Genomic DNA, 26,141 nt, shown 5'->3' with positions numbered 1-26,141 from the left:
TTCCTTCAGCCTAGAATGCTTTGCCCTGTACCATTTAGTTGGCTAACTATTCCTTCAGGTCTTTTTGCCTTAAATGAAACCTCTTCAGATCTATATGCCTTCCCTGACTTCCCCCACCCCTCACTGGCTGCTCTGAACCTTTCTTATCCTATATTTTCAATTGTAGTACTGGTCACAATTACTTGTAGGCTATTTAATGTCTGGTATCCTCCACTAGACTGTAAATTCCCAGGAGTTCATGGGAGTCTTGTTCACTTATGCACAGGGCCTGAAACATGCATATCGTGAGTGGGTCTCAGGAACTAGGCAGCAGGCTGGTCTCAGACCTGGAGCAGGACTCAGAGCGAGCCTGGCAGCCAGGGGCCTGGGCTGGTGCCAGAGGATGGAATGAAATGCCTGTAGTCCCTTAGCCTGCAGGCTGCCCTGGTCTACGGCCCAGGCAGGCTGGCGTGCAGGTGGTGGATGGAATGCCCCAGGGCCTGGTCTTTCCTCCTGGGCCTACCTCTCAGCAGCCATTCTGTCATCCACTCCAGATTGCTGCTCTAACTCCTGCCTGTAAGACACAACTCTGTCACCATAGGAAGAACTTTGGCTTGCAGTCTTGTAGACTGTGCAAATTTTAAGGGGTTTTGAGATCTTCAAGTGATTGATTAAATACTATCAACACTGCTTTCCTAATAAGTCAACATTCAGAACGACAGGTTCCTTTGAATAAAATTTTACATGAATTGTGAAATCCATTATTTAGGCATATGACGCCCTTGCACTTACTGTATATTTTGACTCAAAGTTGCACATTGAACATGATTGACCTTGAATTGTGTCTTACAGCTTAGAAATGCGTCAGTCTAATTTGAGCATTTTTCCTCTACAGCGGTAATAATGGTGCCTCTTACAATTTATGGTATGTTAAATTTGATGAAACATGGCATTCATTTAGTATTTATCATCTAAACTACTACAAAGGGGTAAACAAATAAAATCAGGGTAATAAAAATGCAAACGTTTGGGTTAGAATTCTCAGGTGGTCAAATAATTGACTCTTCGCAGTTTTAAATCTCTGGCAAATTTTAAATTTTGATCCCAGAGGCTCATATATTTGATGATTGTTTCCATACCATCTAAAACTGAAAAGAATTGCTCTGCTTACAGGTAAGAAGCACATCGCTGTCTTTGGAAGTGCAGAAGGAGAGTCGTCTGATGACAGCCTTGTCGATTTGGTAAGCGCTGAAAACCGGTCAACTGCAGAATTGCCAAAACACTGCTTTTATCCCAAATTGGTATTCCAGAGAAAGGCGGTCTTTGGCAGAGAAAGTCATGTAACCTTTTATGAAAAAGACTTTCTTCCTCCCAGACAGCAAATCTTTGAACTTTTAAAAAGAAGAAAAATTGAAGTCCTGGTAAAATGACGAGCACACTTACATGACTGGGGTGTGCACTTGCAATCTTACCTCCTAAAATGAAGTAAGAAAGGCCAGAATGTTCTTAGATAAAAATCAGCATGCTTACATGACTAGCAGAGCATCTGATGTACAGTCACACCATCTCTTTACCTTTGACACTTTCAGCTTATAGAAATTAACTTAATGAGAGTAAAAACAAAACAGCACACAGGGGCAGTGTCCTTTCTCCCTCAAGAACTGTTTGTAGTTTAGCAAAATATGACTCCATTTAAAATAAGCTGTTCCCCCACCTCTTTAGGCCGTTGGACTTGGTGTCCGGTTTATCAAGTTGGGAGGTCTTTCTCGTGGCGAACGGGTGACTAAGTACAACCGCCTCTTTACTATAGAGGAAGAACTTGTCCAGAATGGAACACTGGGTATGTGCTGCTTTCTTGCTTAGTTTCGCTTAGCCATGAATAAGAGAACAAAGATTGGGAGATGGGGGAATAGACGTCTCTCGGCAGGAGGGCAGGGAAATCCAAAGACTATAAATAAGTGCTGACAAAACTAGGATGGCATTTGCCACGTGTATTGTTTTCTTAATGGATTATCTATTTACCTGAATGTTTAAAACTCTAGCCCTAATCTTGATGAATAGGCTGTGTGATGCTTTTCAATAGACTTAATTGATTGGAATTTCCAAGCCTACCTTTTGTTACGGTCCAAATTATACTTAAGGTTTTTCTGCACAGCCCAGGAAAGTTAAAGGTGGATGTTTTCCTGGTGGTTCTTGGCAACAACTCAAGTTTTACTCAAGTAGATAGCATGTTAATTTAATGTACCTTGGAAAGGCTATGGTCTCAAGAGAGATGAACCAATCATTTACGACATCAAACTTTGTAAATCTGCATGGGTAGAAGCACCTTATGTACTGGCTAACTGGAGAGCAACACCCCAAATATACATTTTTACTCTATATATTACTGACTGTGATAGCCAAAACAAAGCATGCAAAAACATTTAAAGAGACCAATAGTTGTCTTTGAAATTCTGAAACTATTTTGTATTTTAAAACAGAATTGATATACTGCAAAAAAAAAGTTACGTTAATTAAGCAGTGTTGACATACTTGTATACCATAAATGAAACTATAAAATGAGATAGATGTATTATAGAATGTATTGTGGAACATACCAATTATTGAATATGAAAGCAAGGAAGTCCTACTTTGTGACTCAGTAATAGGCATTTTTTTAAAAGTGACCAAGAGAAATAGTAATTATTCATTTGTCACGTTTAACATAGGTAATGACCTTGTTTTCTAGAAAACAAAGATATAATTGGGAGACTATTTCTAAGTCATGCGAGGGCAGTCAAAAGTTACTTTGTATTGTTTAGTGTGTAACAACATGAAGGCTTGTTTTTTCAAATAGGTAAAATTATACTGTTCCTACATATCAGTCTGATTATTTTTTTGTCATCCTGACTTGTGGAAGCTTTAGGTTCCTTCAATGACCTATCACATTTCCAGCCAGACTTCACCACAAGGGAAACAGCTGCTTCAGGGCATCAAAAGGACTCTAGTGACTGGAGGCCCAGCCCCTCCCTGCTGACAGTGCCAGCCCTGAGCATTCCGGAATGGATTAACAGATTAGTGAGCATTTCGCTGACATTGGCAGTGGTCAATAAATAAGAAGGGGACCAGGGCTTCCCTGGTGGCGCAGTGGTTGAGAATCTGCCTGCCAATGCAGGGGTCACAGGTTCGAGCCCTGGTCTGGGAAGATCCCACATGCCGCGGAGCAACTAGGCCCGTGAGCCACAACTACTGAGCCTGCGCGTCTGGAGCCTGTGCCCCGCAACAAGAGAGGCCGCGACAGGGAGAGGCCCGCGCACCGCGATGAAGAGTGGCCCCCACTTGCTACAACTAGAGAAAGCCCTCGCACAGAAACGAAGACCCAACACAGCCATAAATAAATAAATAAATAAATAAAAGAGTAACTGTAGTGCCATGTACACACACAAAAAAGCTTATAAAAAAAAAAAAAAAAAAAAAAAAAAAGAAGGGGACCAAAAAACTGGAAAACCAAATCACTGCACTGAGAGACTGAGTAGGAAATCTTGTCAAAAGCTCAGCCATTAAAACACTGTCCCTGCCCGGAAACACGTGGAACCTGACCGGAATAGGCTAAGTCCTCAGTGGTTTACCTTGGAATAGTCAGTTGGCAATGGTCTGTCTCACGCAGAGTACCAGCCTTTCCTCTAGTTTATCTTCCTCTTATCCTTTGCTGCTCGGCCTCTGCCCAAAGTCTGCTGTAAACCAAATGTTCCAGAATGTTGTCTAAGGGTACACTGCAAACTCAACAAGTGTATTGCAGTTAATGTATAAACAATGACATGCCCACTTTAAGGTGGTTCTAGAATCCTTCCTAATGGTGATGTGACACCTCTGGACAGTTCTAAAGATGATCTCCTTTAAATCATGTAACAAAGAACGTCAAAATTGGCACCACTGGATTAGACAGTAAAATTCATTGTTGTTTTTAATAGGTTTCAGTGAAGAACACACATTTTTCTACTTGAATGAGGAAGCTGAAAAGGCTGCCATGGCTGGTGAGCTGCCTGAGCCCCCGGAGCCCATCTTCGCCACAGAAGTTGTGGAGCAATCAGCCAAAACATGAGTGTCTTCCAGACGGGCTGCACACACCCCAGCTGACAACCACACCACTGGTATCATTAGACTGGGAGATCTCAAGTATGTCTTCATTTTGGTTTTGCTCTAAAACTTCACTAACTCGTGTGCTTTTTCTTCTTTTAATTTCACTGTTTGGTGAAATACAGAGATGGTATTTTGCCCCGAATTATACCTGTGAACCTTTTCTTCTGGCCATCACATTTCTATGGGGATCTTGTTTGTATACGAGCGCTCCTGTCCATTTTGGGGGGTCGTGACCTAGTAAAAGAGTACAATATTTTTGCCACCAACTCCACACTCAGTTCAAACACCTCATACTTTACAAGTCAGAACATCTCTGAAAAAAATCTTTCACACTAGGAGCTCTCTCTGCCAGGAAGGTGTACATCTTCTGTTTCACGGATTTTTTAAGAGCCAAATAGCTTCCTCTCACTTTCCTACCCTTAATTCCCTTTTCTCTGATTCCCATCTCTTTCTAGATTTTAGTTGTTCATCTATCATTTATATCTTTGGGGGTCTCCTTAGATCCTTTTTGGAACAAGAATGAGCATAAGTGAGTAAACCCATCAATGAATGAATATTCTTAAAGCAATTAAATGCCCAATCATTTTTACTACAGAATCTAGTAGGTGATTAAAAATGATGCAACATACAGATTGGCTGAATTGTCTCTTCTGAAAGCCAGTATCCGGGTTATAGCAGAGGATGACCAGAAATAAACATATTCAAACACATACCTATAGATATAATAATATCCAACTGCTTTATATGATTTAGATTCTCTGTTCAAACTGTTACCATTTGTCTTTCCCCCAAATTATATAAATTGCTATGTACTGACCTGTGGGAGAGTTGGCTAAGTTTAGATTTCTGATATATTCTATAAGTTTTTACTAAGCATACTGAGGACCTCTCCTTTTGAAGAGTACTAAGAGGGGAAGGTAATGGCCTTATGGCAGAGCCAAGGCCTTACTGTAAAAGCAGTGATTTAAAATAGGCTCAGTGGCAGATTCTCTCAGAGCACAGGGCAGGAGAACTGGTTGGTATCACTCTAAGTTGGGAGAACTGTGTCACAGTTTGTTGTTGCTACTGCCTTTCCTGATGCTTAGCAATAAACAACAGATGAGTGTTCAGATAGCCTCTGCACATGTACACACACACACACACACACACACACACACACACGAAATATGGGAGATCGTATGAGAGTATGCCCTGGAAATGTGACAAAAATTATAATGAATGAAACTAGAGAAAAAAGGTACAACCAAGTTAATAACTGAATAACTACATTAAATTAACCAAAGAGGTGATTTATTACCTCAACCAAGTCAACACTTTAATTTCAGCGCTGAGCACAGCCTATTCACCTTTTCCTTACTTGAGGATTGGGGTCACCAATGGATGTGTAGCATTTCAAGTTTTTGAAAGTGATAAGCACTGTTTCTATTTATATATTTTCTCTCTCTCTACATATATGTTAAAGGATATATAATAGATATAAAACATATATATATATATATGGAATTACATGTAAAGAGATGAAAGAAACTCATCATACCCTATATTAAAAAATGGCAGTGGGACTGGGAAATGTTAGTGCTCCGAAGAAACTTCAGACCAAATGCAGTCCTTAAGTAAGGGCTGCTTGATGATCTTCCTAAGGTCAGTGATGATAAGAGACGGCTATCCATTCTCCACAACTTATTGCCATATAAGCTGAAGCTGTTCCACGATGAAAGTGATTAAACATGTATAGTATGCGTTTATAAAAATCATCCGAACTTTGTTTTTAAGATTCTGTGATACAGACTATACACTATACCTACCATACAACCTAAAAATGGTCTGAAAGATTAACAATAATCTCTACCTGTGCTACGCCATTTCTAACAAACATTTACTGTTAACAAAACAGGTAAGGAAGGAGGAATTACCGGCGAGTAGCCAGAGCCAAAACACGCATCTGTTTTTACTCAGGCCAATCAAGGCTGGATGGTTACAGCCCTGTTAATTCCCTCCAATCAGAATTTCCACAGGACTGATCAACTGCTGAAACCACTGTAGGTGAGGAGTTTATGTGAGACTATCTCAGATACAAAAGGATGCTAGAATTAATTTTAGCAAATTAATTTTAAATGCTTTGTGATGTTGGTGAAGAAATAAGCAGCTCAGAAAAGGCAAGAACACTTTCAAAATACTGCACCAGTGACTAAATGTTGCCTGGTCCAGCTAACACATTTCACAAATGGTTAACTTCTTACCCTGGAAAGGGTGTGTGGTTAAATATGGAATGACAAGTGTACATATTTTTATATTCCTAAATATGTGTAAGACACATGCCATCAGACTGATAACAGACACAGGAATGCAGAAAGCAGGAAGAAACAAAGAATAGAATTCCTCAAAATAAACCATTTTGTGGATTATTAAAAATTACTAAAGTTATCAAGTCTTACACAATTTTCATATTAAAGAATGTCAAGTTTGGGGAACTAAACCAAAAATGTCAATAACCACAATTGACCTTTAATAAGGGAAACTTGGTGCTTTTTAATAAGTGTGGTGAGGAGAGTTCAAATCACAGCATAACAGAACTTGTTTAAGTGAATTAATGCAGTTTGTAGTTAGTATATCATATAGCAGTATTATTCAATTAGGGGAAATCACAGTTGAAAAACATTACATTATAATTCCCTGTGAGTAAACTGATAAGTAACTGTAAAATCATCACTGGAAGAACATGGAAACAATCAAGCATAACGAGCCTACAGAAAGATAATTATCTCCAAATTTAGGAAGTACATTTACCTGCCTATCCACCTTTTCAAGCCTATGTTTAGCATACGTGCAAAAATAAAATACAACTACTGCAATTATTACTATCATTTTCTTTTGCCCTTAGGTGAGAAACACCTGACAGCTTCATGCTGAGCTATGCTAACAAAACTAAACCTTTCACTTTCTTTAATAGTAAAATTACCATTACTGAATCACTGTCATAAAAAAATGCACTCAAGTACATTACCACTTATTTTAAACAAACATCAGTTTTGAAACAATCAACTTTGAAAAGCTGCATAAGGTTTTTTTTTTAAATCCCTGATTACATTTCTATTTATTCACTGTGGTAGACTGAAACATTGTATTTTTAGAGACTACCACCTAATTTCTTTAAAAAGAACAACAAACCTGTGTAATGTAGAACAGCAGTGAAGCAAGACAATTGTATGCTTGCCACCCATCTCCACTGTACACAAGAACTGTGATAAAATATGGTCCTTGTGCCACATGAGTCCATGAGAAAACACAATTAACTCACAGCACAGAACACACGGTTTACCAAGATAATACTCTATTAAATTCAGGGTTTGGACTTCCACCTCAATTCTGCCTTCTGGCCACTAGAGCCTTCCCTCCAAAGTCCTTGGGAGGCTTTGGACACAATCAATAGTATGTGTTTTTCATCCCACAGTCAATAATGTGTGTAATTAACACTGGGTATGGGACTACTAGTTTGACATCAGCTCCTGAATTTTAAGCTTATCTCAGTATATCCTAGAAAGTAATTTGTATGCCACAGTGCCTAACAATTTCCATGCTACTGAAGTTTCTCCATCAAAAAAGGATCAGACCCAAAACAGAAGCTTCTTTGGGGGCTTTTAAAATCACCTTAAGCTAGTCACTTCTGTTTATCCAATTATACACAAGTGCTGCAAACTTTCATCATTACAGTTGATTAGTGGTATGCACATTACCTAAAAAGATAACATGAATTTTTTGTAAACTTCTAAAAGAAGTCACACTTAATACAGTAACTAGAAAAAAATCTTATCCTATAAAGATTAAAAAAACTATAAAGAATGTGTACTTTGCTAAATAGCTTACTTATATTTATAAGTGAACTTACAAAAGTGACATCAAAAAAGAACCTATACTCTGAATACAGTGACAAGAACAGAATGTCTATAGCCCTTGCCAATAACACCAAAACTAAAGCATGTGCTTGTTAAAAAGGACTTCTGGACACATCCGCCTTCTGGTTTATGGATCAGCAGTTGGAGCTGTCTGTATCTCTTATTTTTTCAACACTGTCTTCTTTGTATTCTGGTTTAATTTCACCTTCATCATCCTTGTGTTGAGTTGGATCTTTTTCAGCGACGTGGTCTTTGGTTTGGGGTTCATATGTGGAAACAGGATCTAAAACTACAACTGGTTCAGCTTGTTTTTCACTGCCAATGTATTGTCTCCTGCATCCAGTGTTACTGGGAGGCCTAGGGGATGAACAGTTAAACAAAAAAATTAAAAGCAGAGAGAGAAAACATTTATCTTTCAGATTCCTGGATTCAGACGAGCAAAAAACCCAAAACATTCTAAGTCTAATCAACATGCAAAAAGTGGTCTTTGAGGTGCCAGCCATTAAAAAAAAAAAAAGCTATTAGATTACATATTAGGAGCACAAGGCCAGAAGACGGAAAAAGTCAGAGCAATTAACTGCATAAATGTTAAAAAGGCAAATGCACCTACCTGCTTAATTGCATGCTCTTCTCACAGAAGCACAAAGCTCCTGGATACTCTGTGCACACCTCCCCACTGCCTGCCGCCCCCAGACTCCTGTCCCACCCCCACTTAGCTGGAAGGAGCCAGTTAACCCCTCCCTTGTGTGCTGGGGTACATGTGATTGCAGATTAGTTCTGAGACTGCAACAAGGAGGGAAATAAACCACTCCCATCCCTGATGGGCAGCTGAGAGATATGCCAGCTGCTGCCATTACTGGCAAGAACAACTCTGGTCAGACCTGTGGAGGGATGAGGGAAAGGAACAAAGGCAGATGGGAGAATCCAGAGAAGAAGTTGAAATGCTAAGTTACCATACACTTTTTCTAAAAAGGAGAATCATGTTTGAGAAATTTCTTATTGAATTTCAAATGTGGTTTCTTTTTCCACTGAGGTTCCCTTTCTTCTCTTCTAAGAAGCTATTGCTTCTCAAGCTAAATGGGCAACAATTTCCTTATGGAAACAGAGATGTCCTGAAACACTCTTCTCTTTTCACGTGTCAGGAAATTAGGCTGTGGGCACCTAGTCCTCTCAGAAGTCAGGTCAGAAGCCATCATCTGAAGGTACTGGACTGCTGACCTGATGCCTGGAGGTTGAAGGGTGTGTAGTAGGCAGGGTAGAGGCTATTCAGACTTATCTGGTCTTCTTGGCAAATGCTGGGATACTAACCATGACCCAGCACGCCCCTGTCCCACATCCACCTCTGGATGTCAGGATGTGTACTGGTGAACTGTTGGCCAGGGTCTGCCCACTGCTCTACCGGCCCCTCACCAGGACTTGATTTCTACTATTCCCTGACCCCTAGCTCAGATCTGCTGGTTTAGACACTCTCTTACCACCTAATACTTCTCCCTTGTTGGATTTACCACAGTTATAATTAAATACTGGCAACCAGTTGTTTAATGTCTGTCTCTTCAAGTAAAATGTAAACATCCATGAGGTGGACTGTTTAGCTTTGTTCACAGATCTATGCCAGCACCCAGCGCACATCCATTTGTGGAGTAAACAAATGAGCAAATACTAATGAACTACTGTGTGTGAAAGGCTCAGAATGAATGTGCAGAAACCAAGGCTTTGGTGTGAGTAGATTTGAAGGTCTCTCTTATACAACGAAAGTAACAGAACAAATGATCAACTATTGAGACAAAGTGGCCCGCACGATCCAGCCACAGGTCCCAAAACTCAAACCCAGTGACCACAGTTTTATCACCTGGTACTATGAGATCTGTCCAAATGTTTGAAAACCATTCCATAGGGCTATCCAGTTATACCGTGTGACTTGATCATCATTCATAAGTGACTAGCACATAACTGTCTTCTTTGGAGGTGGTAAAAGCAAAGAGATGACCTGAGAGGAAAGCTATACTGTAGCGAGGACAGATTCCTTTATTTTTGCCTGGATTTGGCAACACCCTTGTCATTAGAAAACACCATGACACTGCCCATCTACCTTGGCCAAGGATCCACTTCTCAAGATATCTGTTACTGTGCGTTGGGAATCAATATGGGATGTAGTTACCCAGGTGGTATCTGGCTTGACTTTCTCTGACCCAGGCAACACCTCGAAGGCTGAATCCATTAGGGTATGGTCAGAGAAGCAAAACCCCCATGGATGGCATAAGGGATTCATTACAGACATTAGACCTCAAGCAATGGAGAGAGAGAGTTAGGCAGTCTACGTGAGTCTGTTGCCTCTGTCTATTATGCTGGGCCTGAAATCAGCAGGTCTTGCAGCTGAAAAGGAAGATGGGTGAAAAGTGGCAAGAAGCTGAGGACAAACCAGAGCTGCATCTGTCTTTCACAATCTCCAATCCCAATGTTGCAGATGAGCGGCAGGATAAACTGGAGCCCTTCCACATGGAATTGCACGTGCACCTGGCCTAAGATTTGGGGAAGCTGGAGGGGGAGATGGGGGGAGCTGGAGAAACTGTGGGCCAGCTGTGCCACATGCCAACTAGGTGGCAACGCGCATGAATTGTAACAGAGCCTGCCCTACGCAGACTTCCAAAGCATAAAAAAAAAAAAAAAAAAGACTATCATGTCACTCCCACTTTCTAAATCTCGTGCAAATTTCTCCTGTAGACAACCCTAACCTGGAAACAAATGGGAAAGGGAATTCTAGAAAATGAAGTTCCAAATTCCAGCCTAGCTAAAGTTGTTATAGTCAAAGCCACACAAAGTCTGCTGGTCAAGTCCCCAGTGTGGTTCCACAACCCTGGGTCTAAGCCTCATTGTATATAAGCCAGCCAGTCTGCTCTACGCATGCAAAGGAAGTATCCGTCTCATTCTAGGTGAGCAACTTCCATCAACCCATACTGACCTTCATCACTTTTGCAGAACTACCATGGAAGTTTTCATGCCCATGTGTGTCTGCAGATGAAGGGGTGGTAAACACATCCTAAAATGCCTTCTTCATCAGCTGGAGGCTGAAAACTTGCAGGAAGTGCTCTCAGGGCTCCACAACAGCAACAAATGATGTTGACTGAACTGAAAACTCAGAAACTTTGTATTGCCAGGCTGAAACTGTCCTGGAATTGTCTCAGTCCAGAGAATTGTTCTTTCCTGAAGTAGGCTTCTCAATAATAGATTAATCTATTATTAAGTCACCTGTACACTCCAATTTGAGAACACCTTTATTATCACTGAACTTGGCACAGTGGAAAACTTCTCTATGTGTTGAGAATCAGAGTAACTACTTTCTTGAAGATAACGACCACTGACTTGGAATCCCAGTGGCTTAAGGCTGAAAGGGACTATGGCAATCATCTAGTCCAACTGGTCCTTTTACAGATGAGGAAAATGAGGTTTGGAGAGAGGGAAAGCCTGACCTAAAATTATACAGCTTATCAGTGGCAGAGCCAGGACAAGAATCATAAGCTCCTATCTTCCTGTTCCTGATTTTTCCACAACATCACACAGCTATTTACCAAAGGCATCTTCCAAAAACATGATAATGATGCCACAGGCTAATTTTGGCATGTTTACTGATTCTATCTGAATCCCTGTTTTCAGCTTCATCTCTCAGAACTATAAATATAAAATCCATCCCTTCAAGCTACCCCTCGTTTTTTTTTTTTTCCTTTGTGACTTAAAGCTAGCTCTTCCTGGTTTGACATCATTAAGTCCATTCCTGGTTCCCATGGGGAGCTGCCCAGGGCTCCTTCTGGAATGAAGGGCCTTCCTCCTAGGCTTCATTTCTAACTCCATTCCCATCTCATGGGAAGAGCCAGAAAGCTCCATCAGTGACGGTGCCAAGAACCCAGGCTCTTGCTCTAGGCAGCCATAGTGGCAGGTTCTACAAGGTTACATCTGAAGCTTCTCCCCCAAGGTAAAAATCCCAGCTGCTCAAATGCAACAATCCAATAGGAATTGCCGTATACTATTGTTCCGTTCAATTTTTCCTCTTTAATTCTTCATCTAAGAGCAATGACTACAAATAAGGAATTAAAATTCAGTATTCATAAAAAGTACGGCAGACCTTCTCCTGTATGCTGCAAAATCTCCAAGTAAGACTTAAATTTTATAGGTGACATAAAGACTAAAATCATGGAATGTTCTGTCTGAGAGGGATTACTGACATGAACTAGTCCAGCCTTTTCATTTGTCAGGTGAAGACACCAAACAAGAGTGAGTTACATGATTTGTCCAAGGGCACACAATTTGTTAACAGCAGATACAGGATTAAAATTGTGGACTCTTGACTTCCTGTCCAGTACTTTTTTTTCTTACCACAACATACTGCTAGTGATTTTTAACCCAATCAAATAGATATTTTTCGTGGGTCATTTTAAATCATTTGTTAAGTGCTATTTCAAGACAAAAAGAAAAACCCAAAAGCAAAATAAAAGCTAGGAGACAATATATCAATCTATACCACTCTGTGAAGCCTGATGCCCAAGTACAACTTGGTTGCTCTTTTAGAAAGCAGTTACTTCTCCCCCAACTGCAAGAGGGCCAGAAGGTAGGGCTGGGGCAGATGAGGCCACTTGCTGGTAAAAGGAAAAACCTGACTCCAACTGGTACTGGTACCAGAAGAATCAGAACAGTTGCAAACGGTATTGCCAAAGTTGAACTTTATAATAAAGGGACTCAGAGACTTATCGGACTGTGTTACAGGAGATGAAAGTGCAGCATTCTAATTTTTAAAAAGCACATCATGGTTTGCATTCAATGAAATTCCTTTCAAAATCAACTTTCCACACTCCAATTATATTCAACAACATTCTAGCTAACATTTCAGCTGCAATTCAAATTAACTAATGCCCAAAAGAGCCCTAATAGACATGGTTCTGAGCTCAACTGAAAACAATCAAAGCTCATGAAATGAAGGGGGAAAATGCTTATTTCATGCAAATTCTGCATATCACTCAAGCTTAATTCTACTGATAATATAAAGGTGGGACATTTTGAACACTACAGTGAATGAAACTTTTAAGCAGTGAGAGTTATTTTACAAAATGCTACCTCTGAAAAGCTGACTGCCAAACAGTGTAAAAATGGTTTGAGGCATAAATGCCAAGTTCATTTCTGTTTCACTTCTGAGGTAACTATCTTTCAAATCGCAACAGCTGGACTATTTAACACAATCTGGTGAATCAAAGTATAGTTCTTCTCTGGTCTCCCAGTGGGACGCCTGCATTAGTCTGTGGCAGCCATCCAACAGATGACGCACAGCCGGATGGTCTGAACTCTGTTTCATTTACAATAAAAATGGATAAAACTACAATCATATTTACCACCTTCAAGGACAGAAAATGGAAAGATTTAAATTTGTCTTTATAAAGTAGTTTCCTGGGAAAACTCCAAAGAGGAAGTCAGTTTTATATTCTCCCTTGTGTAAAAATAAGAAGTCTTACTTTTTTTTTCCCCCCAAGCCCTTTATACAGTTACTACAGCAGTGAACAGTAAGTAGTGGCATTACAACAGAGGTAGTTTTTATTGTTTCTCTCAGACACCCTATTTTTCAGGATATTTTAACACACTTATCCAAAACTTTGCAAAATAAAATTTCAAACATAAGATGAAACTTTCTATATTATTGCTAATTCTAATACTTTTAAATATAATGAAGATAGAAAAAACGAAGCTCATTTCTTTTGGCTTTGTATACTTCTTGAAACTGCGTTTTAGCGCAAAGAATAAATTAGTTTGCCAATTTGGGTCAGCTTCTATTTGAGGGAAAAATAGGTATCATTTAAATTATGAGAGATAATATTGTTAAACAACAGAATACCGCCATGGTTGAAAATGTGACATCAGCTTCTAGATGCTGGTTTGCCGTAAGATTAACAAGAATTCCTTTTTAACAGAGGTAACAGTGGCTGGGCAAAGACCTCTGTGTCCACACTCAGCCATAGTTTCTTTGGTGGAAAAACTGCAGCACAGCCATCTCAGTGCACGGGTTACATCTCAGACCACAGTGCACGCTACGAAGCCTTGTCCCAGTTCTTTTATTCTTCTAGCATAAGCTGGACTGTGCACATTTACAGATTCCAAAATACACTGGCCCAGGGAGGCTCAGGAAACTGGACCATTCTCGCCAGCAAAATCAATGATAAAGCATGAGCTGCGACTGATCTTAGCACAGGCAAAGATTCTTAAATGTGTATGATACCTTTTTTGGCTACTTTTTAAGCTTTTTGTAATTTTGTACAACTTTAAGTCACCATGGAAAATCCATTGAGATCTCAGCTATGAAATGTGAATATTATTTAAAAGAGATATTTTAAGGAACATAAAGGCTTCCACAAGAGACACCATATATAAATAACACTGGCTCCTCAAGAAAGCTGCCATGCACAGAATGTTTGCATTTTCACTCTTAATTTTCAGAACAATGTTTTTTAAATTTTAAGATTTTTCTTTAAATTTACTATATTATATACTTTAAACTCTCTTTTAAGACCGGAAGTCATGAAGAATTCAGTGTGTTACTTTTCATACAGTTATATGACAAAATGTATTTCAAATGAAAAGCATTTATCAGGTTTCAGAACTTAAGTCAATTTATCCTCAGATCTGAAATTGCATTTAAGTTTTAGCCAGAACTTCTATTTGAATAAATTTTAAGTCTCCACTACTTCACTATACAAAAATAAAAGGAAACACAAATACTGCAGAGACTATTGAAAGATGTTTTTAAAAAATGGCAAAGCACCAAAAGCAATATGGTTCTCCATGAAGAAATGATATATTTTATGCTAAGTCTCTTAAAATCATAGGTGTTTGCAACTGGAGGCAAATGTTAGAAGGCAATTAATTCTTTGAGAGAAGTGAGAATTACTCAGCAGCATTTTAACAGTTATTTTGAGATTTACTCAACAGAATTTTAACACTAGGTGTAATACAGCCTCAACAATTAATCTGGAAGAAGCTGCTGTCTGTAAGGCAACTCAGAACACCTGTAAGACAAAACTGACGGGCGGATCTTCTGGGCAGCCCACAGGAAAACTCCTTTGGAGGAGGGAGGAAAAAGAGACTGAGGGAGGAGATCTCAACTTCCAGAACATCCAGTTGTTCTGCTAATTTTGTTGTTAAAACTTAATTGTCCATGTACAGGAACACATGGAGAACCTTTGTAGTAGTGCTTTGCTGAGCAGAGCTGTTTCCTGCAGTGTCCGTACACAATTCAGCCGTACTAAGATTACAGTTGAGAGCAGAGCAAATCCTTTAATTGTATAAGAGCATCAGATTAAGCAGTAACTTCCATGCAGTTCATTTGCTAGCCAGTAGTCTCTTCTCAGAAACAAATGTTTACTAAGTACAGGGAAGGTGCCCTCCTTTCTCCCCTCCGCACCATGCATGCAAATACACGTATGCACACGTACACAAAAGGAGAGAAAAGAGGAGAGAAGGAGGGGAGGAAATGGTAGAGTTGGGAGTAACAGGAAGAAAACCTACTCTTTCCACCACAAGCACTAAAAACTTCTCTATTTTCCATTTGAACAAAATGTTAACCCAAATCCCTCTAAAGTAATACCTGTATGACTAACCAAATTAATTTCCAGATGAGATCAATATTTGAGACAATTTTAATGCCAAGCTTCCCTAAAAGTAAGTTAAGAATCTCAATTTCTACTTGGTAACATATTTCAAAAGCTCAGATTCTCCAGCTCCAATGCAAAAGAGCATTACTTTTCAATTTCATTTTTCTACATTAGTTTCACACTGGAAATAATGGGAAAAAAACTGAAGAGACCAGTTAGAGGTCAATCTTACTTTTAATTCAAAACCTGAAAGGCAATTAGATTTTTTTCTTTCACAGAAACATCTGACAGATTACACTAACCATGAGATACCTAAAATTTATCTTTGATCAACTACCCTTTGGTATTCAGTTAATGGCTCAAACAAGATGAACTCTTACAAAAATAAATCTGTGTGGGGCCACAGGTCGCACGTAATTAGAGACATCACAGACCTAGAAATTAAATGCAAATTAAAATAAAAATGGTTGCACTGGAAACGGTCATTTTTCTACTGAAATTGAAGTCCTGTAATTGCTACATAGGTTTTTGTTTTTTAAATTCTTCTAGGGCACAATGTGACCCGTTTTGACCTCCCAAACAAAAAAAAGGCAAGCTAGCCTCCTGTCTGATGGTTGAAAAGGAAATTTTAAAGAGCTTGATAAAGCTTAGAGTTTTGGGGAGCTCTGGGGTTGAAGAGGAGCATGATGAATTAGAGAAGTATTAACTGGAAGGGTCTCTGGCAATTGCGGCTTAAAAGCATCTTTGAGAATGACCAAAAGATGAGGACACAGCTATGAAATCACTGCAAATCACACCAATTACAATGGAAACTGGGTTCTCCCCTTTGAAGCAAGGTTCTAGAGATGTAACTAGATGAAATGAAAAATCCTCCTTGAGGATGACTCCCTTGTTTAACTGTAACTATCAGGAGGATATTCACCTTTCTGAAGGTAATTAATAGAAAAAGTGAACACGGATGAATAAAGCTCAATACAGACAAGTAAGGCCACTTCTAGGTGAGACTGTTCAGAGACAAAGAAGCAAGACTGTGAGAACACAGGATACTCTTGCATCTCTGCCTGATTGTGATGCAGAACTCCTGCAAGATCTGCTTGTCTCTTTCTCCATACTGCAGGCCCATTTGTCCTGCCTTTCTTTAAAACAGAGATGTTCTAACATATGATGACAATGGACACTATACCACAAACTCAAAGGAGCTAACCAGTAATTGACCAAAGGCGGAGCTGACTCGCAGAGGTGCAGCATAAAGTGGATGCAACAGTGAAATTTATTTGGGGCTGTAGAATGTATGTTTTAAAACAACTGTATTCACAGTGATTCATCTTTATATTGTCATATTATCATTTAGTAAAACACCTTTCTAATCCAGTGATTACAGTCGGCTATTTTCAAGGTATTTGACTTCTGGGAATGAACTAATCTTCAGCATATTTGAAATGTAAATAAATAAAAAATGTGTACATGAAACTTATGCCAAAGATTAAAGGAGCTTAGGCTGGTATTCTAATATGGTAATTTCCAAAAGTTTATTTGTGAAGCATGCCCCTTTATTGGCCATTTGACATGAAAAACACTAAAACAATTTCTTTCCAAATCTCTTTAAGTCTTCTTGCTAATTCAGATTGGCTCTCCTTTTCAGAATTCTTTGCTTTACTAGGTAACATTTTCTTCCCTTGGCAAAAGATATATTAATTGCTTAGTTTAGCCTTAGGAAGAGGAAAGAAAAAGGAAGAGATGACACTATCTGTGAGTATGTAGGGTTGGAGGAGCAGGATGTGAATAGGGCAAATGGAGCAATTTAACTACAGAATCATTGCTTCCTACAGAAGAAACCTTACAGTCATTTTCTTCCCTTCCATTCCTACAGCTCTTAATACACTCAACGCAGTATGCTATAGCTCAAAAGCGTGGGCTCTGAAGTTAGAATGAAGAAGGTTCAAATGAAATCTGACCCAACTATCGATTAGGAACAGAATTTTGGGCAAATTGTTTGTCACTAAACCTCAGTACCTTTGGAAGAATTAAAACAACACATGAAAGTACTGGCTTCATAAATGTTAGTGAATTCATAATGTTAGTGAAATGTTAGTAACAACAACAAAACATCACCAAAGCAAATTCCAAATTGGAAACTGGCTCGTTACTCATAGCCTCCATCTATAATCAACATAGACATCCTGCTTATAGCGATGTAAGCACATTTCCTCTCAGATGAACGCTATTATAATATGGATATATATTAATATATATTGATAAAGAGTAACAGAAAATTTTAAAAATAAAGAGGCGAAACATATACAATGGAAGGCTGTAGGCTTTTACCCCCAAATGTTTTCCCAATTCACTTCACTTACATCACTCGAGATCATCAGATTTCCCCATTCTGTTGATAACAGAGCTAACGTGTCTCAGATACCTCACACAGGATTAAAATGGAAGACAACTTTACCCATAGCTAGGTACTATACTTGCATTTTCTTACTTATTGCTCAACTTATATTTGCTTCTGAAATATTGACTTCCTAGTTACCCTTTAAATCAACACCCCAGAATGTGTAAATTTGGAACTTGTCAACCCAACTGGAGTTCAAGAAGCAAGCTTTGGCTTGACTGTATTGCATGGTACTTTTCTGTATACATGGCTGGGAGACATGTCATGGGTCTGTGTCACATTTTAAAAAATGCATCTGCAATGGTTGCAAACTGATGGCTATTTCCAAAAATTGAATGAACTTGCAAAAGCCAAAGTCATTTGGAAACATATGTTGAACATACAGTAGTGGTTAAAATGGGCCATATCATTTTTTGACCAAAATAAATACTGACACTAATTCTCTTACACGACCCGCCGAGTGGCTCTAAAGCACTCTTTACTTCTCACCCACTTTTTCCACCCCAGAATAAACAGGTAGGAAAGACTGTCCAATTTATTTCCTCTGTGGTCAGGTATCTCTAATCCAAATAGCTCTAAAAGCATTTGCAGCAATAGTGACAGGGTTGGAATGAGTATCCTGACCCCTAAGAATATAACCCTGAAGGATAACAATCATTTCAATCTGAATTTGTAAGTTCCTATGATGTAGTTTGAAAATTAAAATTTTTCAAAAAATTATTTTATATTTCTAGGTTTGTGTTTTACTGTAAATCTATATTGAGAGACACGTTGGGGGTAAAAAATATGTGCTTAACTCTTGTTCTTTATCTTAACTGTGAACATATTTATCAAGCAACCACATTTGGGAGGAATTATTGGGATTCTAGAGCTGAAAGAGACTCTGGAGAGTGCCTCATCTACTTGCCTCAATTTTAGATAAGAAAAACAATACAACAAAAAGTGAAAAAAACAAAACAAAACACAGAGGTTACATGATTTTCCCAAGGAAACCTGGCCCAGTCAATAAGCCAGGTGTTCAGTACCTAAGCTTTCAACTCTAACTTTTGTCCTTGATAATCCAGTAATGGCCCAACATTATAATTTTATATTAAGATAGAAAAGGAATTTATTGAAATACTTTTCATATATTATTTAATTTACGTGACGACCCTACAAGGTAGGTATCATTACCCTCATCTTCCACATGATTAAATAACTTGCCCGAGGTCATAAAGATAATAAATAGCAAGCCCAAGATCCGAACCCGAGGCCTCACTGCAGAGCTGGAGTTCTGGAAATAATTCAGCGCTGCTCGCCACCCTGTGCGTATGTGGAAAGACGCTGGTTTAGGAAACTGATCATACTGTGTTTCCTTGTTACCCCTCGTCCAGTCTACAGGCTTTTACTGGTGAAAATACAAATCATTCTTGGCTTTTTTGACCCTGTGCAACACTCAGTTAGCCTATTTCCAGGTACTGTAGCTGTCTGAAAGTAATGAAATCGTTATCTTTTAAAAATTCTATAATTTGGAATTTTCCCTATTTTATATTGACCATCCCAGCCATTGATTAGCTTGAATCAATGAGTCTTACTCTATTTTAACACTGTCAGAATACTCTGGATCAGAAGGAAAGAGCATGAAAGCAAAATTAAGGCTTATACTCTTCATTTGCTTGGCCAGCTCTTTACCTCTCATGGCATAAAGGGAGATTATGAGCATAATTCCTGTTTGAGTAATAACTAGTCGGAATTAATGAAATTCAAATTCACTGTTAGATTTAAGATATTATTACTAGATAGTATGTATTTATTAGAAATAATTGAGGACACAAATATTTCTAAAGCTATTATTGAAAGAGAAATAGAAACAATTAGGCTTCTCCAAGTCCTGATTATCTTTTTCTTTCTTTTTCTTCTTTTTGCTTAAAAAAAAACCTTGCTTGCTCAGACTGGTGACAAGAATGTTAATTTTAATTAATCCTTGCAATTAAGTATGAAAGGTGTCTCTTGCTGTCTCATAAGTTCTTAAGAAATAAATCCATATATCTCTCTGGCTCTACAATTTACCAGATAGAAGTTACTCAGTTATTTGGAACATACACATATGTTGATTTTAGGAATTTATTAAAAGGAAAATAAACTTTCTGGGAATAGCCTGATGCTATTTAATTTTCTGGATAAGTGAAGATCTTATGCAGAAAACATCTTCGTTTCTTCCTTCACTTTAAAAGTTTTCTTAGTAGGTTAGCAAACTTTCCTGTCCACCTGAGGCAGTGAGCACAGCCAAATCTTTCTTTTACAACTGGGTATTCTGTTGTCTCTGATAACTTTATCTTGTGTAGGTTCAAAGATGCAGAAGATATGCAAAACTGAATGTAAATGACTCCTAGGCATTTAAAAAATGTTTAAAAACCCAAATAAGCAACCAAATAAACCAAAATATCTAATATTTATGTACACATATGTGTGTATATGTGTGACTGCTGAATAATGGGGGAATGCTGGTTAACTGAATATTCTAATTAATTGATATTCTGCTGTTTTATTGATACTAAAAATGTATTTATTCATTCATTCATTTATTCAACAAGTATTTCCTGAGAGCCTACCATAAGGCAGGAGTTTTTCCAGGTGTTTGAGATACACCAGTGACAAAAAATGTCCTACCCTCATGGAGTTTACATTCTAGGAGGGGAAGAGAGAAAATAAGCATATATATAATAAATAAAGTATGTAATACGTTAGAAGATAACTGTTATGGGGAAAAATGGAGTAGGGTAAGGGAGAATCAGAGTTTAAGGGAGTTGAGTTACAATTTTAAATAGGGTGGTCAGGGTAGGCCTCATTGAAAAGATGACATCTGAGCAAAGAAATGATAGAGGTGAGACAGTGCAGCTACTGGGGGAAGGGCATCTGAGGCAAAGGGGATAGCAAAAGCAAAGAGCTGGGGTGGAATGATACTAGGCCACAGAGGCCAAAGTGGAGGGCGGAAGGGAGCGTAAGAGTGGCAGGGACTTGTGTGTGTGTGTGTGTGTGTGTGTGTGTGTGCCCTCGCAATAATGTAATGCATTAGAGGCTACTGTGATTGATATCTTCCCTTGACCTTGATTCCCTGTCAAGAGCCGATAATACCACTCACCTGAAAAACACTACGGTGGTGTCGCCACAGATCAAAATAAGGGTGCCATTACCAGAGTGCAAAGGCACTTTTTAAAAGCAAAGGAAACATTTCACTTTTTAACTGCTGATCTCACTTCAAAGTGACAAATCAGGTCTATGAGGTAAGACAATGTGGTTGCCTCTACCGTATGGCTAGTATAACAGAATGAACCTGCTAGCCAAAGCCAGCCAGAAACAGCCTGAAAATAACCCTTCTCATTCCTGGTAGCTAAATCTCTTTCAGGGTATCCTGAGAAATCACATGAGTTTTTACTTTTAAAGCTTACATATGACTACATTAAGTTAAACTTCTTTTACTCAGTAAAAAGCTAGGTTTAAACAGAAATGAATGAAGCACGTCTGGGAAGTGAATAATTACCATGTACATACACAAGATACTTGGATTCATTTGGATAGTCTAATTGTACTTAAGAAACACATTTTTCAGAAAGGCACTCTTCTTTGCTAAATGACTGTCAATATGAAAATGCATGGCGTTAGTTATTTCAGCTAAAGCATGTCAAGAACTGAATAATCAAGCATTAGATTACAAAGTTTAAAAGTTAATACAGCAGCACAGAGTATTTGTGTTATTGCTTTAAGCAGATAAATTAAATTGAAACGTGTCTCTTAAACAGTCATTGAACAAGCAAGATGAGAAATAAATTGAGCTTCACATAGGCCTTTATGGCATCTAACAACTGTGTCTGTCAACAAATGGATCCTTTTCACTGTCAATTCAGCACACATTTTGCAGACCTTGGGCCTGCAATTATTTCATTTCCTTTCTTGGAAATGTAATTTCCACTTACTTTTGGAGAATAAAAGGCAGACAAAAGAAGGAAGGAGTTGCAGTATTTTCTGATTAAGATTATCTGTGTAAAATGGTAAAGGAAAAAAAAATCTATACACACACACTGAAGCATTTCTCAGAAACTAAGTTGTCTCAGCCAAATTGCTTTTGTGTCTGGATACTGGTTCAAATGTAGCCAGACTGTTGGTGTCAAATTAGGTGCTAAACAAATTTAATAGGACAGACAAAGAATGAATATAGATCATCTTTCTGTTAGAACTGTTCAAATGACTCCAGTCAAAAGAAAGGAAACACATGACTGCAGGAGAAAATGTACTTTTTAAACACAATGAAATTAGATAAAACTGTAAATCAGCAAAGAAGGTCATTCATTCCAAAAGAGGGGGAAAAAAGTTAATAGTACCAGTAAGAGAAACGCAAGAGTGGAAGAAAATACCAGTTGGCAAAAACAGATCTAAATTGAATCGCAACTTCATTTGTCCAGGCTTCACCTTTTAAACTAAGACAGGTATAGCTACAAAAAAGGATTCTTTCTCCCCTGATAGAACAGGAAATCAAAGGTTTAATTAACCATGATTACAATATCTGCTGATCTGATTTGTCTCACCTCTTCCTTTTCTTTATGTGACAAACCAGCTGACATCCTGGCAAAAGAACTAAAGCAAAACTAGACTAATTTCAAAAAGAGCCTGCCATTGTTATAAAACAAACTGATCCTCCACCAGATCTGTCTGAAACACATTCAATAGCAGGATTAATTCTTTGACAATCAAAGTGCCACTTTCAAGCCATATATAGGTAACTCTTTACATAGCGTGTTTTCAGTCTCAGAATAGAGCAATATTAAGGCACATGTTTAATTGAGAATCAGAAAATAAGGTTGCAAAAATATACCCTTCAACCTAAGTTTGAAGATCTAGTATCTTCTTTGGCTGCTCATGAACCATTAAGAGGGATGATTTAAATATTTAATCTTGAAAGAATGATTAAGTGTCTTCTGATGCTGAATAAGGATCATCCAAGTTAATTCTTTGTGTAGAAGAAGAATCTGATTACCAAACCACTTTAGGGATGGAATTCTCTTTATACATATCTGCTTTGCATCACAATAAGACCTCTAAGCTAGGAGCCTGGAATCAAAAGTTGGCTCATCAAACAGAGGAAGAAGAGTACTTATTGGCTAACCAAATCGAAATCTCTATCTAAAGAGAAACAAAGCAAAGTAACACACAAATTAGTCATCACAGATTCTTCTACACACTACTTAGTAAAGAGCATCATTACTTACTGAAATGTAACCTTGGAACTTGTGCATCCTTCCAATTTACACGACCCTTCACCTGGCTCAGGTGTTGGGGGGGACGGGCTGTTGAATTCTGCCTCCAGAGTTTTCTTGTTCAAGGCTGTTTTTGTTACACTGGATACAGAACCCAACACTGGCATGGATTTGGACTCTGAGGTGGCTAATATTCCAGTTGGACCTTAAAACCAAACACATACCTCAAGTTTAATAATTCTGTTCGATGCTTATTAATATGGTACTGAAAAACAGATTAGCTGAAAATCCCTCAGGAAGTGAAAAGGCCAAGTTTTGTTAAAATTTCAAGAGCATGCTGGAAAATGCTCCTATTAGAAATCTGCTCTGCTTTGGTGGTACTACTGCTTTTCAGTGCACCAGGACCACGCGGAGAAATTGTGTACAGACCTTTAACAAACTATAAAACCCCAGGCCATGGTTTCCTCAACTGACCAGAGTCCTTTAGTAATACTGGAATTGTGAAGTCTTTACTTCTCACAGAGCATGGCTTTCTGACAGCTCTACTTGAATCATTTGGCCTCTCAAGAGTTAATTCTTTCCAAAACTCAGCTCTGATTTTAAACAGAAAATGGAATGATGTCAAAAAGCTCTTTTTAAAAGGCTCATGAAGGCTTCCTGAGCATTAAATAGCTTTTATGAACATTTTCATTTTAATGTGATTGAGAAGTAAGTGGGTTAGTTTCCTACTAAAATACAGACCCAGGATTATAAAAATTAAGTGGCAAAGAGTTTGGCTGTTTACCTTTTGGACTTTTCTGCTCTTTGGGTAGGATCAGAAAACTATAATAGGGCTTGTTACTACAATTATTGGCATATCAATCTAAAACTTCTATGCTTTGAAGCTAAGCTCCATCATTACTTTTTTTCTATCTTCAGTTAGGAAGATACTATCCTAGACAGTTTTTTCAAAGCAAGATTCTAGTATGTCTTTCTTGAAACTTCAGAAGGAATCCTTTTAAAACGAAGCAATTTATGAAATGTCACGAATGTACAAATAAAATTAGAACTTCTAAAAAATTAAGCTAGAGAACAACCTTGAAAGGTACCGCTAAGAAAAAAGCAAAACTTGGGACTCTCTATATCCTTAAGAAATGTCAGATCATCTCCTAAAATGGAAAGGACTGGTGGGTACAATCCAAAATGCTAGCTAATCCTTGATCATTAATATTAGGCTTTGGAATTTTATTCTTACATTTGTATATGAATGTGTCTGATGCAGTATAACAAACACATGAACTCCAAAAATGAAGTTCTAATTTGAAAAACCTATCTAAGAGGGGCTGGGAAATTGTGCAGCCATTCTGTTACTGCAGCTCCTCTAGACTTACTCCACATGGGAGACACAGATCCCCCGCGGTCTGGTAGAAAACCTCAGCTCACAAAGCATCAGTGTCTGCCTTTCTCATTTATTTCTTCTGTACCATCTGAGCAGACAAATTTGTGACATTATAGAATATTCTGGTTCAAAAGGCCTTTCCCTCCTGCCTGTGACAAGCCTCACACTGCATGGGGATGTGGGGGTAAAGAGAAAAGGGCAGAAAGATCAAGAAAGTTCATTCCTCAAAGTATAAATATGAAGCTGAACGTAAGATGTGCTTCAGAGCAGCTCTGCTCAGCCCTTGGGTAACTGTTGACTGCAACACTATAGATAGCTTTAAACAATCTGTCCTTGTAGAAAAGCAAGATCTGTTTCTGAATACACACCAACGCCTGCTGCTGTTCTGCAACTGAAGCCAATTCAAAAGGAGGGAGGGTGGGTGAGCTGAGCCAGAGCTGTTATTTTTCTTACATACAAAAAGGAATAAAGAAAAATGCCTAATGTTTAAGATGATGATGATGATGATTAACACTATTATTATTGCATCCTATTTAAGCAGTCCAATGTTTTCCAAGAGGCACTTGCTGCTCTTTGAAATGTCAGTTTTGTAGCCCACAAGTCTAGGTAAATCAAGGAAATACCAGTTACTCCCGTAAGAAAAATTCTAAAGAAAAAGGTGTTTCTGTGGCCCCTGAGGGAGATACTAACTTGGGATATGAGTTCTGCCAATCTCAGGCTGCCTCTGCCTCACTTATGATGCTTCCTTTCTCCACTTTGTAACCTCACCTTTAGCCTTTCCATAACCCTTTGTGTGCAGAAGAAAAAAATCTCAGAGATTCAAATGCACCTGAGGAACAAACCTATCAAACTTATCTCTGTAATTTGCTCCCACTATGTAGTTGTGCTACTTTAGCATCTTATTTGCCCCCTGGAATTTTCATTTTCTCATTCCATGACCTTTATAGAAAGAATACATAGTAAATACCTCTGCCAGTTTGATGCTTGCAAAACATTTGAACCATGTAAAAAAAATAGTTATTTCTTTTACTAGATGATAGAGTTTGTAAGTTTGTGTCCTCTCCCCCACCACCCTTTTTTTTTTTTTTTTTTGCTTTGGCTACTAGGGAGCTCAAAAGAAAATTTCTGCTCACTTACAAGTCACTCCCTTCAGTATGTTTCCTCTCCATCCTGCCAATTACACAGTTCTTATTTCTCTATCCAAATATTAATGATTCTATTGAATATGTATCTCTTATTCTAACTTCCCTCAAATGATACCTTGAATATTTGTATACTGGTGGAATATAATCAGTAAAATGAAAGAGTCTCACCATGTCCATAAAATGTGTTCCTACCTTTCTCCACACTTTGAAATATTAAAATCTTCATATTGACTAAAATAAAAATGTTTCCTCATTTCTCCCATGGAAAACTAACTCTGAAATAGTGAGTGCTGCAAGTCTGACCAAGTGAGTGAAGTAAGAATGTTTCTGGAGGAACAAAAAGGTCAGCGGCAAAATACAAAATGTAAATGACAGA

At 38.3% G+C, this 26,141-nt stretch overlaps 2 protein-coding genes across 10 annotated transcripts in view; one reads left to right on the top strand and one right to left on the bottom strand.

The window, feature by feature from the left end:
- Positions 1–4,839, top strand: part of ENO4 (enolase 4) — a 31,959-nt gene extending 27,120 nt beyond the window's left edge. For all 7 annotated transcript variants that reach the window (XM_059901095.1, XM_059901100.1, XM_059901097.1 and 4 more), the window contains 3 exons: positions 1,153–1,220; positions 1,702–1,819; positions 3,930–4,839. In XM_059901095.1, the coding sequence (XP_059757078.1) occupies positions 1,153–1,220; positions 1,702–1,819; positions 3,930–4,060 (317 nt within the window). In that variant the 3' untranslated portion in view covers positions 4,061–4,839. The remainder of the gene's footprint in view (positions 1–1,152; positions 1,221–1,701; positions 1,820–3,929) is intronic.
- Positions 4,840–6,626: 1,787 nt separating this feature from the next.
- SHTN1 (shootin 1) overlaps positions 6,627–26,141 on the bottom strand; it is a 101,586-nt gene continuing 82,071 nt past the window's right edge. For 2 of the 3 annotated variants that reach the window (XM_059900257.1, XM_059900258.1), the window contains 2 exons: positions 23,255–23,447; positions 6,627–8,348 (listed from right to left, as the gene is read on the bottom strand). In XM_059900257.1, coding sequence (XP_059756240.1) covers positions 8,126–8,348; positions 23,255–23,447 — 416 coding nt within the window. In that variant the 3' untranslated portion in view covers positions 6,627–8,125. The remainder of the gene's footprint in view (positions 8,349–23,254; positions 23,448–26,141) is intronic. The other variant, XM_059900259.1, reaches the window with a different exon arrangement.

The sequence above is a fragment of the Balaenoptera ricei genome, chromosome 16 (assembly GCF_028023285.1).
Source record: "Balaenoptera ricei isolate mBalRic1 chromosome 16, mBalRic1.hap2, whole genome shotgun sequence".
NCBI lineage: Eukaryota > Metazoa > Chordata > Mammalia > Artiodactyla > Balaenopteridae > Balaenoptera > Balaenoptera ricei.
The sequence above is the reverse complement of the archived record's forward strand: the minus strand, read 5'-3'. Positions and strand labels throughout refer to the sequence as shown.